The 18,462-nt window shown below is 33.8% G+C and overlaps 1 protein-coding gene across 1 annotated transcript; it reads right to left on the reverse strand.

The window, feature by feature from the left end:
- Positions 1–10,225: 10,225 nt before the first annotated feature.
- On the reverse strand, positions 10,226–17,828 carry LOC128245795 (heat shock 70 kDa protein 12B-like). The gene is made up of 6 exons (XM_052964023.1): positions 17,612–17,828; positions 12,155–12,250; positions 11,815–11,907; positions 11,374–11,589; positions 10,808–10,967; positions 10,226–10,515 (listed from the first exon to the last, which is right to left on the reverse strand). Exons 1-6 carry the CDS (start codon positions 17,720–17,722, stop codon positions 10,226–10,228), a joined length of 966 nt encoding a protein of 321 aa, XP_052819983.1. The 5' UTR covers positions 17,723–17,828.
- Positions 17,829–18,462: the final 634 nt, after the last annotated feature.

Consider the following 18,462-nt stretch of genomic DNA (forward strand, 5'->3'; position numbering starts at 1 on the left):
TTTCTAAATGTCTCTCTCGTCTTTTAAGCGCGCTGTAGACTTAAGATTAATGTTTCCGGTTAATAGGCAAAACATACCAGTCAGTTGCATACTATCACGGTCATCGCCGAATCTCATATTTGGCGGGTTCGTCTGAGAGTTCAATAGTGATTTGATAATAACGATGATCGTAGAATAGCGGATTTGAAAAAAGACTGTTGCTTTTGAATGGTCTAATTAATACAGATAGGTTTTATTACGCAACAATTTCTTAGTGATAATGTATGTACCTTTTTTCTGTCGGTTTATGTAGTTTGGACGATCGGGCGCGCGCGCCTACGTACGAGCCTACATACCGTATGAACGCACAGTAATAGTTCTTTTTCCTTAAAGTGACACTCTCATTCAAATTCAATCCATACATATGTATAACAAAGACGAATATTGAGAGAATAATATTTAACAACTCACTAATTAATGCATTTATGGAAAATATTAATGACTGTAATGACTGATAACAGGATTGTAACCGTATATCCAAAGGCTTGAAACGCATACATATTGAATGACTGGTACCTCAGCGTTTGTGTTATGTTAAATAATGATATTGAAAAAATCCCTGAGTGGGTAAAAGTTTGTAAGTGCTTTCACCCGAACTGTATCTTAACCAAGTATAACGCCGTAAAGCCGTTAGAGCATAAACACAGATGTGTTCATCAAATGTCTAGGACACACATACAGGTTAAATATCAAAATGAACACTGTTGATCATACTGATTTAGACTGAAGCTAGTCCGGGATGAACAATGCATTCTATGAGTTTCAACAAAACGTGAGTACATCCATCCATCCTGACCGACCATTGTCCTGGCTGTATTTTGATAATTCATAATAGGATTTTCAAAACGGCTTTGCCATGAAGGTTCATCATTATGAGGCGACGTGGTGCACACATCAGCCAGGCCTTAAGGTAACACTCAGAGGTCAAGTGTTAAATAGTACAGTTGATACATTCATTAACTAAGTACATAATAAATTAAGAGGTTCGATTTGTTTGCTTTTCAAAGTTGATCGTAACCAAATGATATAAGTTTTCGTCTAGGACTGGAATTTTCCTCTGATGTGCCTATTAGGGCGACAACCAGTGGACGGAAGCAGTAAATGTTCAGCTCGGACTGGAATTTCCCTCTCATGTGCCTATTAGGACAATAACCAGTAGGCGGAGATAGCTATAAATTCAGCTAAGGACTAGCAATTCTAGCTGATACGTTCACTAGGGCGACAAATTATGCATCATCCTTATCGGTTCACTTCGTGCATATTATGTCCCTAATATGTATTTATAAGGGCATCAACCAGAAACCGGGGTCACTTTGTGCACAATTCAGGACTTGTTTTGACCTGACCTGTTATAAGCCTACTTGGTCCACAAACTGAAGGGTGAGGTCACATTCTTGTAACTTCATATAACGTTACAAAAATGCAAATTGCATGTTTGAACCTGACACATGCGACATTTGTTACCCGCAACATATGTCGAGCAAGAAAATGATTTTATATAGTGTCCGAAACGTTTAACACAATCCGACCTTTGGGTAACATCGCAACAATTATGTTATTGTTTTGCTTTTTATTTACTTTTGGTTGTTTTTGTTTTTGTGGGCTCATTATTTCTCTGAGGTGTAAACACATTTTAATATAAAAGGACATAGAAGTAAATTGCCTTTTTAATTGCCTACGTATGACATTTATATATTATCTCTGCCTAACAGTAAAGTTTAGGGATCAGAAAATATATTGTCAGTAAGAGTAGTATGTGCCATGTTAGAATATGGCATATATACATTATTTTCAGTAAAATGTTATCATCAGTTATGGTGCTATAACATATATATGTATATGATTATAATTTTAAACGTTTCTAAATGACTCTTTCATCTTTTAAGCACGCTGTAGGTTTTAGATTACTGTTTTCGCTTAATAAGCAAAACATACCAGTCAGTTGCATACTATCACGGTCATCGCAGAATCTCATATTTGGCGGGGTTTGTCCGAGGGTTCAATAGTGATTTGATAATTATGATGATCGTAGAAAAGCGGATCTTAAGAAAAACTGTTGTTTTGGAATGGTAAATTCTGTTCTGTTAATAAAGATTGATTTTATTAAGCCACGATTTCGTAGTGATAATGTATGTACCTTTATTCTGTCTGTTTATGAAGTTTGGACGATCGGCATCCCGCCTAAGTACGAGCCTACAAGCGGTATGAACGCACAGCAATGATTTGTACGTCAAATGTCAAGGACACAATACAAGTTAAATATCAAAATGAATACTGTAAATGGAACTTATTTTGACTAAACTTAGTCCGGGTTGAAACTTTACCATGTATACTAGTATTTTCAACAAAACGTAAGTACACAAAGTACTTCAACTGATCCTGAGAAAACACTGTCCTGGCTGTATTGATCATTCATAGTAGGATTTTCAAAACGTTTTCACAATTATAAGGCGCCGTAGCACACACATCAGCCAGACCTTAAGGTAACACTGAGAGGTCAACATTTGAAACAGTTCTATTGAAACATTAATTAATTGAGTACACAATAAATTGAGATGTTCGAGTTTGTTAAATTTTAAAGTTGATCGTTACCAAATTATATATCATACGAAATATAAATAGTTTTCGTCTTACTATTGAACTCCATGTAAGCCTGTGTTGCAATAACATGGAAAATAGTCTGACTGTGTCTGAAGCTTATTTAGCAGGCTTGACATGTCGCCACTTGGCGTCTATTATTGCCGTTGTTGAGTTTATGAAGGTCTGCCCGCACTCTATAGAGGCTGCGTTATGGCTTGACTCCGTCACAGCCCCAAGTGAGACTGAAACATTTTTCTGAGGCCGAGGGTTAATCCCATTTGTTTGTGGGAAATTTGCCAAATGAGTAACTGCGGGCTCTACTATAAATGAAATATGTGGTCCCACAGCTCTGACTTTTGGATATGTTTTTTTTCATTGGTCTTGACTTGTTGTAATTTAGAAATTGGATAGCATGCGTGTCTTAAAAATCTAAAAGCTAGAGTACTGTAACTTTGATATTTTTAAAGGATGAGTAAGACTCGTGGACAGTTCATTGGCAAGAGAGTGTTCTGAGATCAGGATGTTTCGTCCACTGTGTATACATATATAATAATGTGAACTGACCTCTTTGTTGTTGAATTCCCAGTTGAATCACTACTATCTGAATTCTAAAACTTCTTCAATACCAAAGAATATGTTGACATTTCTTATTGATTTATTTTTCTGATTGTTTTTTCAAATGTTTATCTACATATTTATGTTGTTTTTGTTTGTTTTTCTTTTTCAAACGGCCCGCGTTCGATTGTTTTCCAATTTAGTATTCAAGAACGAGATAATTATTACCCATACTGGACTATCTAGACATAAACATGTCGCCCCTAGTCCAGTGTATGCTCTTTTTCACTGAATATAATTTATTTTCTATATTTGAATATTTGTTATTGAATGAATTAGGTGTGGGTCAAAAACCTACAATGTACTTGGACCCGAAGCTTTATCAAAATAACACCATCAACTTGCATAGCATACACCACGTAGCATTCTGGACTTCTATTAGTACAATGGTTGTGTACAAGCTTTAAATGAGAAGAATTGAAACATTGCTTATAACATATACATTTTTTCCGATATTTTCTTTCTTGATGCGTTCGTTCGTTTGACGTTATGTTTTTGTGGTGACATGTATTTAAAAGTTTATGGTTAGACCGATATGTAAAATCATACTCTGAAATACCTCATTCTTTCATGTAAAAACGAAATCAAAAAAGAAAAAGAAAAGTTTTGTCACCACAACGTGGATAATACATCATCAAAATATTTGTAATAGTAAGTGTTTGTTTACCGGGCTCGGTAGGGTTAAAAGTTGATTAATATATCGTTCTTTATGCCATGCATAAGTCCATAAAGTCCTTTTCGTGTTATTCCATAATTTCAAACAGTAAAATATATGTGAAACACTGAATATTCTATAAGTTGTTCGATTTAGAAAAAATGGCATCTAGTACACTATATGAATTTATTATAGACTTAAGGACAATATACCTGCCAATGAATGAAACGGTTGTGTCTTAAATACAGAATCATTCACGTTCTTACGTCAAGTTATGCGAAATCAAAGATTGAAGTAAATACATAAAAGTTGATGATATGCTTGCCACAAGATTTTCAGGACATTCGTACTTAAGGAACTATGCAAATTTATATGTCCCAAAAGTGCATTTTTTTTTAATTTTCAATCGATAATCTCTGCTCAGTGTAGATTATGAATAAAATTTAAACAAATTCAAATATTCGTAAAATTATGTTAGTGTTATTGTTTTGTTCTTCCCTCTATTATTTTGCAGGAAAAATGTCTTTTGTAAGCTTCATGTAAATAACGATATGATCTTAAGCGTTCCTTCCTGAAGAAGTAATAAAAATCAATGTATATTGCATGTCGCTTAAACTTATTTCATATGAAAGCTCTTTTCCATGTAAACTCAATAAGGATTTTGTTTAAACCTTGATAATTATAAAACATACGTTTTTATTTCCGACTCAGTTATTTATTCAACGTATTGATTCAGATATATCATTGGTGTATATTTGAGGTAAAAGTCATGTTAAGAAACACGAAGAAACCTTACATAAAAACAACTGTGCATTTACTGCTAGGATGTGTTTGCAAAGTGTTTGTTATGTGTTAATTTGTCTTTAAAACATGCAGTAAATGCCTTTTAATAATATAACAGTGATATACCTCTTCGTCAGTCAAAATTAAACAAAATATTATGTCAATCGAATCAATTTCAATTTAAGCCTCATTATCCCGTTAAAAATTCCGCTTCTGTGACCTCATTCCTTTTTGTTTTTTTATACTCCAACGGTTGTCTCGACTTCTATCGTGTAACCATAACCTGGGTTTAAGTGAAAACATCAACCCACACTTTATAACAATATAATCCCACAAATGGTAAATATATTTGAAACTAAACTAGGTGTCGTGCTACCAATGAACACATTTTTTATATCTGAACAATTAATATTTGCAGTCGGACTCCTCTGGGAGAGACATCGTAAAACGAATGAGTATGTCTGAAAAACTGAAGTTCGATTTGTAATTGAAATGCTTTTTATAAATTGATGGGAAAACTATATAAGAACCATTTTTGAATGAATTAAAATGTTCCTAGATTCATTTTGATACATATTTAAACGAATCTTTGAATCTTAAACGTAATGTTCAAAATATCTTATATTTGTTATACATTGTCTACCCCACATTTACATGTGTTATGCCAAAGTTTAAAATACAACAACACTGTTTTAAAACGGTTTGCTGTTTAATACACCACGGTTTAATTTTTCGGACTCTACTTAATAACTGGAGCCGTATAGTAATTAAGTATGTAAACCCCTTTTAAGGGGCGTAGGTTAGAAATGGAAAAGAGGGGCAACCTATCTCCTTTATATATAACAAAGAGATCGACACATGGAAGAAGTTGTTCCACCGCATACACGATGGAATCAAGAAAACAACGGTTAGTGGCAATATCAGTTTGCTATTCAATCTAGGGAAGGTTCGTGTGTCGCTTTGTTTAAATGGGCTATAGAAACGCGGAAAGATGATGTGCAGACAGTCTTGGGCTCGCGCCGGGACCTACCGCCTAGAGCGAATGTTGTACCTTCTTATCGTTTATTGTGCATTTTTTCCCCTGATGTTACCGCTTTTATACAGTATCAAATATTCAATTATAATTGTCAAGTGCACCTTTAAATTTGTTTTGGAGAGATTAACTGCACTACATTCATTAAAACAAATCGTTTTTCTAAGTGGAATTATAATGTATGGTTTCTGGTGGTTGTTTCTCAATTGAAATAATACGTTACTGATTTGTTTTGTCATTATCTTCTTAGAAAAAGCGTCATATAATTAATTCGAATGGTTTAACAATCGAACAGATACGAGTGAAACTTAATCAAAATGAATATGTACATATTTTCATAGCATTTCAGCTTTTAAAATTAAAATCGTAATAAGTTTACATTGTATATAGATTTCACTCTTATTTCAGTTCTGAAATTATTTTGAAAAATGCACGTGCACTACGTGTGTCCCTTGTACTTTGAGGAATGCCATAACGGTAGATATTAGCAAAGAGTAGTTTCTATTTGTTATTGAAAGTACAGGAACAGTTGGTTTGTAACGACACGTCTGTTTAAGTCGAAAAGAAAATGTATGAAATTGCAGACGACATTACACCAGAGACATATATATATAATCCAATCGCCAATTCTTCCTCCAAGTATAGGGTCGTCGATGTCTGCGCCTCCATCAGACAATTTCGTTTTGGCATTGGCATAACAGGATTAAGGCATCATACACAACAATTTCAACTTTTCGTATTAAACTATTACTTAAATGAGTCATTCATGCTGCAATGTACATATAGTCATAATAACCGTTTCATCATTATTGATGTTCTTCCAGCACACGAAAATAAAAAAGGCTAGCTGCTAACTACGCTTTTGGATACAGGGGACACGTTTTTGACATACATAATCCCGCCGGAGGATGTATTCCGACAACCATATCATTGCTCACCGGTATCGCCATATATAGGGAGAAAATACCGAAATACACGGTTACTAGCTTGTCAACGTTTTCCGGGTGGTTCCGTGGTCACACTAGTCAATCCAGGGACAGCAGTTTCGATTCCCAACCGCAACATTAATATATTTATCATCTTCAGGGATGGACGTTAATCGGGGTCCCGTGTGACATTCCTGTACTTTGCGGCACGTCAAAGAATTGGATTGGCTCAAACCAGGGCTGTATTGTGTCTGTGCACCATTCTCGGAATATTTTAAATAACTAATACTCTTACCAGAGCACTCGTCGAATGAGCAAGGCCCGAGTGCGAGTGTAAAGAAGCTGACACACCAACGGGTGGTTGAAGCAATTAAGCAACCCCGTCATTATTGCAAACAATGCTGCTTTTTTACAAGAGTAATGCAATGATGAAAACGGCAATAGAGTATGTCATTGGACAAGCAACATGTATTTGGTTTAATAATAATGACATAGATTTTGTTGTTATTGTTTATTAAGGTTCATAAACCTTTGTCTTAGTGTGAGGATAAGATCACAACCTAGCCCGACTTTGAATTAAAATTAACTTCAAATATTGTCATGAACACAGCAAACAAAATGCAAGGAATAATAATTTGATAATATATTGAAAGGATTGAGGAGATGGCTACATAAATCATGGTTACCGAACTGGCATCTTAACGTTGTCAGTAGGACTAAAGTATTAGGTTAACCGATATTTACCGCTTTAATTCGAACAGGGTCTGCCGCGAGACATTCAGACCTCTCTACGGACTGAGTTAAGTAGTTAAGTTACATTATATATAATTGAACCTTTTACCGACATATACAGTACAACCTTTGGGGTACTTAACCCAAAGGTTGTACTTTTTCATGAACATTCGGCGCTTAACCTTTAGGCGACAGTCAAAAATTGTATATTCTCGATGGCTAGTATTTTTGAAAAAAAGCATCATTAATAATGCTTTACTACATTTATATATGCATATTTTATGAAGGAAAATGCAAAGGATATATTATTATAGGATATATAGCATTTAATGATAATGTCTTCCAAAGGTTGTTCTAATTGGCAAAATATCCCAAAGGTTGAATTTGTATATATATATATATATATATATATATATATATTAGTAGTGCAATGCTTGTATGACAAAATAGGTACTATGTTGTTCCTTGAAAGTTGTCGTTAAGGATAGGCATTAGGCCAACGCTTTTTTTTTCGAGAATTAGAGCACTGATGATGGATTTGAAACTACATGAGGCGACAAAAGCGTATCCATTGATAATGCCTTTTTGAAAACCAAACCATTCCCGGGGTTTGACTATAAAAAAATATAGAGAGAGCATATCCTTACAGCCTTGCGATTAAGACTAATAACTTCCCAATAACGTTTAAATCATTGCAATGGGAATATTATCTTTACAATTATTATTTTATAACGAGTTCTGCATTGCTGATAAAATTGTTATTAGGACCATGCTGAACTGTCATGATATGTAATTAAGGGTGTCGTACCGGATGCTTCCAGTAATCAGAGACTACGGTCTCTAAAACAAGTGGAAGATTCTTTTGAATTATTAAACCGCAACCTCAAGAGACACCCATTCACAAGTTTGCGAACTTTGAAGATTATCGAAAGCTTGTAAGCGAAGAAAGTAATTTAAAGTGAAAAATACTGAAAGTGGTCGTTTGCTATATGTCGTCTGCAGTTTGTAGTTGAAAATGATTTAATAAAATGTGTTTAATCAAGATTTCTCTCTTGGTTGTCCTCCTTCATATTTTACAAAGGATCGCAGTAATTAAAATGTAAATTATGTGTTTTATGTTGTTTTATTGCATATGTATTCAGTTGCAGTAATAGTATATGCACACTACTACACTTTTTAAAACTAAGATGACCCATTTCTTTCTAGAAACAGTCAACCTGACCGAAACCTACAGATATGTTTTATTTGTGTAAGAGTTTTAGTAACGATGATAATGAATTGACTTCCTAACACAGTGCACTGCATATTAATATTCATCATATTTTATCTTTCTATCTTATTTAAGGGCAGTATTTATGTCCCTTGTCAGCCCACCTGGACTTAGGCCTTCAAGTCTGTTTTCCTCATGATCACGTTCAACAGATTGGTCCAATATATTTCGAATCTCCACGGAAATGAAATGTCTTTGGAGTACATTGTAGTTGGGTATAGCTTGAGTTAATGCATTATTCGTCGGTTGTTAATTGACAGTCCTTACCACGCAAGTGAAATAGATTTGTGGTTGCACACTAGACTGCCTTGTGATACCGAATTAGAAAAACGTTGTATAATACAGAACATTTTATTAGTTTTGAGTCAATATATTTCGATGTGTTATGCTTTAGACGCAAATTTAACAATGTAGTATGAAATAAAAATGTATATCAAATGTAAAAGGACGCAAGTGTTAAATCCTCGGATGGACTGAGTTGCCGGGGAGGGAAGCAGACGCAGTTGTGAGCTTGGTGTCTGACTACTTATAGTACCATCGGGGAAGTGTATGTTGACAATTGTGTCGGCCAAAATTAATAGCCATACCGTTCTTTGGTATGCTCTTTGCAATTATTGTTCAAGAAGTGTAGTCTACCTGTTCTACACTGCCTAATAATGCAGATAAATCACCTAAATATATGCTGGTGAATATAAATCATTTTCTACTTAAAGAGCCTTGGAGAAATAAGAGTTGTATAATGAAATATTTGACCTGTGTTTCCTGACTTCCAAAATCTTCATGGAACTTGAACAGCAATGAAATTTACATGACAATATCAAAATCAGATATACTGTAGAATAGAAATTAACAAGCACATCGCTTTCCGTAGAACATCTGAAACAAAGCAGAAATAAAAAGGACTAAAAAGGGTATTTACAACGTGCATCTGTTTGATCAAGCAACTTACATGCTGGTAAGGCTTTCCAGTTAAAATTTCCAAGGAAGCAAAGGCAACGTACAGTGTTACCCAAGACAACATATTTATCAAATGTTAGCTTGCACGGTCAACATGTAATAACAGGCTGACTTTTTTATGTTTTCTGTCACTAACGCTCTCCTTTGGGTCTTACTGAAGACGTTCCAAAATAAAAGGTAGCACAGCTATCGTCCTGACAAAAGCAAACTCACTGATCTGTTCAATATAAACTTGCATCCGTGACTAGCTTTTCAAACAAATTAACTTGGACATACTCTCTCCGAAAAAAACACTGATCGTTTTTTTATTTTGCCAGTAACAATGTTTTTTATAAAATATCTAACTGATTGTTTCAAAGCTCGTACAAATAATTTATATGCAAAGCTACTGAGAGTTTTCAATATTATGTATAACCAATACTCTTCCAATTAAGTAGCTGAGTACGTTTTATGTCAGATAACACCTTCAACTATTAATGATTGAAAATAGCATTAAAAAGGTTCCGATTGAATCATTTACATTACCTTCCATATTAAGCTATCACATTGACTTTAAATTGTCAAAAATAGTTAAATAAGCAAATGCTCCTTTACAACAGCGTTAACACAATATTTCCGACTGTGTAGAAAATACATCACTTTGATTTCACCGCAAATAGTAACTGATTTAAAGCCTTGGCATTACTTTTACCAACAATTGTTCTCTTCTTCATTTCAATTTCGGCATCAAGCTCGCGTTTAGATTCGGCTTGTTCAATGTCGCTTTTTAGGCCAGTCATGAAATCAGCTCCAAAGAGACCTTCAAATATTTCTAAAAAACCGTCATCGACAAGAGTCCCTCCCAATTTTCCACCTGAAGGCTCTCTAAGTGCTTTTAGAGAGCCGTCGTCTTGCACTTGATGTGCGGAAATGTCGACAGTTCCACCTAACAAGACAGAAAACTGAAACATCAAACCCCTATTGATGTTTAACCTTAAGTAATAAAATGATAATAAATTACAAGCAGCGCATACGATTTTGCCTTTTCGAGTATGTGTGTGTCTTGCCTAAGATATCCCAACACTGACGACAAGGCCAACATATGTCAAAATATAGTGCCAATCATTATTTAAATACAAATAGCCAAAATACATGACTGATAAGTATGTGTGACATTCTTAAATTCGGTCATAAAATACACTGCAATGTCAAATTAAATGTATTCAAGCTAGACTCACCTCCAAGATCAAGAACAAGAAACTTTAGTCCCGTAGGAAACGGTTGAATTGTTGCATCTTTTCCTGGCTCTCTTAGCTTTGCAAGTCTCATATGTTTGCAGTAAATAGCCGCAGCTTCTGGTTCGTATGCAAGTGATAATTTATCTTCTTTTATTCCAGCCTTAGAAAAGCAAATATTTGTATTTGTATCTGACACTTCAATGTTTTTCAATACTTATATTCAAACATTATGTCACACAGACCCAACTTAATGATACTGAAGGAGGCCCATATTTTCTATCAAAACCATATTTTCATAATCAAATGCATTAACGATAGTATTATGATACAGTCCAAATGAAAACAAATGCCGTGTTGTCACAGCAGGATGTCAAATTTTCGGTGTGACGTTCATGTTCTTAATGCCAAAATAAGGCTGAAATTAAAAAAAAACAAAAAACATTTTACTTGGAATTTTAATTATGACCTTAGGCGTATATGCAAGTTATGATGGTTTAAATAACCATGAAAAAGCCTCGTATCGACGAATTATATGGTTGCATTTTAAACGAAGTATGACGACAAACCATTTCTGCCGCCACAACCATGAATTCTTTGGCATCATCACTCCAGATAGCAGGGACGGTGATCACCCAACGAACTTCATTCTCCTGGATTTTTACCCTCAGCTTAGCCTGCTCCATAAAATGATTCTTCAAATGTCTAATGGCAGCGGCAAAAACTTCCACCGCAGGCATATTTCTCCCTTGTGCATCTTTTATAGTCATTTTCCGTGTGATTTTCTAAAAAGTGGTTAATTAGACATCAAAGAAAATTATTTTTACGTTTCAAACAGATAATTGTTTAGAAAATAGACAGTTAAATAGTTATGTAAGTTTTAAAAGTGGTACTACATGGATGTTATGCTTATATCAACTATAAAAGTACACAAGTAAAAAACCACTTACTGTAACTAAATAACGGTATGCATTATTCAATTTTCAAAACACATATAAGTAACAACATACTTTCTCTCTGTGAAGATCCATTTTGAACCTTCGAAAATATCGCCAGTCTTTATGTTCTTTTCTTTTTATTAGTCCATCGTATTTCTCTTCCGCCTTTAAGTGAATACATATCAGCAATGTACGACATATTTCGATGTAGATCACTGTCCGAAAGCTAATATACTTATCGGCCTACGTTGGTGAAAGATTCCAACACCTGGACTGTCAAACTATTATTCTTTTAACTGTTGCTATATGACTAGTCCCCGACCATTGTTAATATCCTCTTTGGTTGCCAATAAAATTAAAAGTAAAGATAACAATAGTAATCCGGAATACAATCAATATTTTTCGAACAAACCTCAAATCCGAAGTAAGATTCCGTCTTTTCACTGTTGAACAGTAGCACAGTAGGGGCTTGCGGAAGAATCTGGCCATCCCAGCGATTTGAATATATCTGTATGTAGATAACGTAGGTCCATTTTCTATTTGCACAGCGTATGTGATAATACGACTTGTAATACTACAATTATTAGTTTAATTTAAACCCATTCATTCTGATTCAACTGAAAACGGCTAAAAGTAGCTCGCTCATTTTTCTTACCAAAAGTTTGTCCGGTTATGCATCTGAAAACACTTATTCTAGTATCATTATTTTACTCTTTCATACGAAAATTGCAGAAGAAAACACAAAGTTTAAAAAACGGTCGTAGTAGGGTGCGAACCCGCACCAGTTAGGTAGAAATATGAAAAAAAACAAGTCTGCTACCTGTAGGCCACAAGGTCTTATACCAAAGAAATGGGAATTTCGACCTTTTTTAGAAAACAGTGATAACATTACGTGATAATGTCAAACAACCAATTATGCTACAACGAATCGCTGAATCCCGTAAGAAACTGAATGCAAAAATCTGGTATTCAGGAGAAAATATCACCATTTTCTGAAGAGTTCCAGCTGCCAGTAACTTAGTTTGAATACTTATATGATTTGCAACCATTACCTTTTGTGTTTGTACAAAGTGCATTTTAGAAACCATGATCCAGTCCCTTTAAAGACATGTCCGACTTGTAAAGTCATGATATTGATATTATGTCTATTTCCCTGTGGGTAGTGGCAGGGTGCCAAATAATCAGCGAATTGATAATGTTATCAGTGCAAACTTTATAGGTTAGCCTATTGATTAAAAATACATTGAACAGCGAATAAATACCTCTTGGCACACAGGTATTAAATCAATACTTGATCAAACAGGTTATATTCATATGTTAGGCTTAACCAAACTATAATGAATACGCGGAACATTTCTTCAATTGTAAAATCCACTCTTGTGGACGAATTCTATTAAACCTGATTCGAACAGATCAATAGCTCATCTAAAATATATTCGTTAATTATATATGATAAAGAAATTGAAGAGTATTTCAATATATTGCAAAACTGTCGAAGCTTAAATCTTATACATTTTCGTACAAGTAATCACAACTTCCATATCATAATTGGTAGATGGGGACAACAAACTGTACCTAAATCTAAAATAAAGTTTTCTCTTTGCCCTTTAAACGATGTTTTCGACGGAACGGATTACTTTTACACTGTCATTTTTTACATTTCCTTGAATGAAATATTTTAAAATTCATTAAATATATTTGACCAAAAGCGTTGACCTTAAGAGACTTTTTAAATGTTTGGGACCTGATATTCTTAGAAATACTACAATTACATGCTTACAAGTTTATCAATTTAAACGAAATTGGCAAAAACAATGTTTTCAAATATGTTATTATATCTGTTGTTTCAGTTTATCAAATGTGTTATGCCATGTTTAATCCCATATTATAAGTTACTAGCCACATTCCACAAATAAGTATATGTGAATATTACCAAACGTCTTAACTGAAATAGACGGCATGTACCCACAACCCTAACTTAAATGTCTATGTTAAACTTTGTATTTTGTTTGCAAGTTAATGTGCTTAACTGTAAACTGATGCAAAAAACAAATATTTACATATTTGAGTTAATTACCTAATTAACAATTAAGACAGGGATCAAAGAAAAGGGGATGCAGAGTAAACTGCCGATTAATCAATGCACATTTACATAACAACAAAATACGACCAATAAAAAAACTGCAATTATCAAAATATGAATTAGGAGATTACTAAAAGGCTTAAATAGCCCTTTTACCATTGTAAAGATAAGTTATTATGTTTATTTTAAGGAACCATGTATCCACGACATTTTAGATGCGAAATGAAACCTATATACAATAACTATACTTTAATAACGCTTTTCAAGAAATATTTGATTGAGATTACACACATCTTAACGGAATAAAAAGGCTCGAAGTAAATTAAAATTACTAAAAATATGATACTTAGAAATACAAAAGCATTGTAATATGTCATCAAGTACAACGGTTAATTGGCACAAAAATACTATGAGTCCTGTATGTAATGCAAGTAACATACTTGTTGCATTTCATGGTGGTATTGTTTCAACAGATAAATAGTAACGTAAAATAGACAACTTCTAAACTAGAAATTGGATATAAGTTTGATTAAAGAAGTTAAAAAGCAGTTTTGACAAAAATAGATAATGCCGCAGGTGATCTACAGATATTTAAAAAACGACATGATTAAGTATTGCAGCTGTAAAAGTAGTAGTTTGTAATTTAGGCTTTACGCCATAAATTACTTTTCCTCGTTTTTAAGCAATTCAGTAACAATATAAAATGCATTGCTTCCCAGCGGCCTAAACGACATTCGTTATTATTGAAGGCTTATAAAAATATTCATAGAAAGATGATTTGATGAAAGTTTCATTGAGCTGACACAACTGATTAGTTTTTAAGAGCATTTGTATCCATTTAATCGAAAGGAGGAAAATTCAACAACGAAGTTATTTAATTGAACTTTGAACTACACCATTTGGAACTCCTCAGTCATTTTTATCAAAAAGAACCTGATGTATTTGGACAGGCTTTTATTTTTAATAATGTTTTCCTTATTTGTTCCCAGTTTTAGTATAATGATGATTTTTATTATGAAACTTTATGAACACACAGTTTTAAATCTTTTATTTTATAAGGCAGACTGTGTGGGATGTTTATAGTTTCTAACGATGACCGCATCGTATCTTTGAAAAGTTTTTGCATTAGGTGCTCTGAATTGTTTCCCTCCGTCTGCAGACAGAGTTGGGATCTCTAATCATAGAAGTACTTGGGGTTTACCTATACGTTTATTATTATTTGTTTTATTGATAAGTTTCCTCAAGTTAATGCATACTTTGATAAGATTTACCTTTTGCGTTTTATCTTTATTAATGATTGTTGGGATAAGAGTGAGGTTTGTGCACATTAACTGGTTTAACCGCCCCCCCCCCAGTAAATTTACATTTTACGGACCTTCCAAGGCGGTACCTAACAATTTTTGATAAATATACCTATCTTTTTATATATAGTATGTATGCACTTGCTGTTTCCTGAGTTTTGTACTGTTCTTCTATGTTTTTTGTTTGTGATTGTGTGTTTTATGTCTCTGGCGTTTACCCAGTGCCACTAAACCGGGTTTATGTTCAAACATTTTGCTACTGAGCTTGTTTCTCCACCTTTTTGCATAAATATTTACATACTCAGAAATCGGTATGTTTAAAGGGGCAACATTCGCTGCCTCGGCAGCGAGTAAATGGGGAGTGACTTATTGTAAATTCCCTCAGCTATGTACCTGTCTGTTAAACTCAGTGTTCTATCTTTAGTACACACAAGAGGAATGTAAACAAACAGGGCTGATCAGAGCAGACGATGTATTTCTCCACACTACAATCTTCTATATGAAATAAAGATGACCAAGCCAACTTTTCCAGATGTTTTCTTTGAAATGATTGCTTTCCTGTTCCTAACTGGCATTTTGTAAGCTCGACTAGATCTTTTTCTATATGGGACATCCCTCTCAAGTGTTTAGAATCAACATTCTCATTCCAGTCCAAAGTAGCAAGGTTTATTCTCAGTCTGGAATCCAAAACTAATTATTACGTCAACAAACAATAATAATGCTTTATTGAATGCATCCACAACCCTAGTACATATTAACCTTATTGTAAACGAGTTCAGGAAGGAAACAATTCAGATAGTGTTGACACCTTTAATTGGTAATTAAATGTCACTGGCTGGAATCTGGTTTGTGTATTGATAACTGGAAATCAAACGCACATTTTGAGTCAAAAAGGAGAGAACTCAAACACAGTTATTCATGAACATTTGCATGACATGGAACTAGGTACTGCCTTCCATTAAAATAATAACTTTGGGCAGAATAAGAAGACTCAAAATATGGAACAAAATAATCAGGACAAAGATATACATGACTGAAGAACAATAGGAGATTTTCACTTTACCTGGCTAGGATATAAACATTTGTAATGATGACAAAGCTTTTGATAGAAAAGCGAAGGAGCAACTAACATTTAAGCAACGAGGCTCATAAATATTATTTTTTTAAAACGACAAATATGAAAACAAAGTTACATATTTCAACCTGGGGATGATTCACCAGACTTGTTAATTACGTAACGCTTCAAAAGAAAAAGTGTTAATATCATAGAAAACAATTAGACTAAAATGAAGCATATGAAGCTGATGATATTTATCAATAATTTTGGGAAAATCAGGTGGAATAAAAACTTTTCAAGGTTTGTTCACTTTTGTTACTACAGTATTTGATAGTAAGGCATGCCGTCTGCTACAAGCAAGCTGCTAGGGATATAAACACCAGCACGTGGTAATGTTTACAACAGAGATTTCATAACCCCCAGAACACCAAAAAGCAACTCCCCCGGAAAATTCAAATTTTCAATCTGACAGTTGGATTTTTTTCTCAAAGTCATGTTTCTAGTAATGTTTTAAAATCAAATTAAGGATTTTTAATTTGTTTAACCTTCATGATACATGCCTGCAAAGTTTCATGTCTCAACTTTTTGTAAGCATTGCATAAATTTGGAATAAGGGTCCCTGATGTAAAACGTGCATAAAATTATACAAAAGCTTGCCCCAGCGCCACCTGGAGGTTTATATAGTCCTGTTGCCCCTTTAAGTCCGATGCAAGTAGATCGCGTAGTCATTTAATTTGCAGTTAAAGTTAATGACTTATCTCTTGGGAATCTTAATTATGTGTGCAATAAAACACTTCACTGGCAATCAATTTAAACTTAGATCAACAAATATAAGCCAAACTATTTCATATAATTAATGATATAATTCGATATTTTACGAACTGTTTCTACTGATGTACAGGCATACATCCGAGGTTGTTTTAGATAACAATGGCCGAGGTGTTCTGAATGTGAACTGCACCCGTCGTTCAAAATGTTACCTAGTTTTGGAGAAACGAAATGGTATACTTTTGGTATTTGAGTGCAGAAAACATTGCACATTTCAGAGGAAATAATAATTAAAATAAACAAAAAATGTGTTTTTTGGTACAGTAGAAATAATAACTAAAAAAATAGGTTTGTTATAAAAAGGCATGTCATCTCCTTCATTATGTTCAAACGATTTCCTATATATAGAATCATTTTAAATAGAAAAGGAGATATCTTTACCTCTTGCTGTTAAAATTCATTCATTACAGCCCTACCGTAATTAGGTAGTGAAAACCCGTTTTTATCCAATTTAACCATTAAGAGTGATGATTAGGAGTATTTCAATATAATGGATTCTAAAAACAGACTCAAGTATTTCGAAAAAAATATTTAGAGCATGCTTTATATATAAGCTTCGCACAAAAAGTATATATGCATATGGAAAGCGAAAGTACGAACCTGAAGTGGATCTCGTAAGTACTCCTCCCTATAAGAGTAGGCGTAACCAGAAAATGTCGTTCCAAAATCTATCGCCGCAACAATTATTTCATTTATTCTCGTTTCACTCATCTTTTTTCCGTTTAATTGTGTATTGAATACACACTTTTTCTTTGCTCAAAATCAAACTCAGTGCAATATCCTTCATTTTCTTATACGGGTAGGTGTGTAATATTCATCCTCTCGATATCTATGAAATTTAAATGTAAATTTACATTGTGAAGCGTTTATCTATTGGGTACTGTTAAACATGATATCTTGAAAGGCTATTGCGAGCTCTTAAAAGATATCAAATGTCTTAAAGTGTTTCGTTCACGGAGTGAGTGTTAGCAAACATCTTTATTTTAAACTTGAGAGGTACTATTTACCTTAATACGCGAAACCGAAAAAAACAACTGACGGATACTCATTTTTGTCAAACCAGTCATAACAAGAAATAATTTTCAACTGATTTATTAAAGCTTTTCGGCAAAACAGTAAATTTTCTGACCAAATTCTAAATAATCATTGACTCTCCTCTGAACATTAAATAATGCTTTATTATTGAGACCGGCGTTTTGATCACGCTTCAAACGAAACTATTATTTAAGAGGTCTAATCTTAAAGATCTAGAACGAGTCCCTTTCACCAGTATATAAATGAATATTTAATACATTTTACTTACAAATGTTTTGCATGTGTATCATCATTCAAGCTTATATATTCATTATGCTTAAACTGCTGACTTATGTCAAGACTAATCTAAGGTAATATAAATTATTTGAACCAAACACTGATGTCCACATTTCGCTGAGCGTTCAAAGGCGGTAATA

The sequence above is a fragment of the Mya arenaria genome, chromosome 9, assembly GCF_026914265.1.
Source record: "Mya arenaria isolate MELC-2E11 chromosome 9, ASM2691426v1".
Lineage (NCBI taxonomy): Eukaryota > Metazoa > Mollusca > Bivalvia > Myida > Myidae > Mya > Mya arenaria.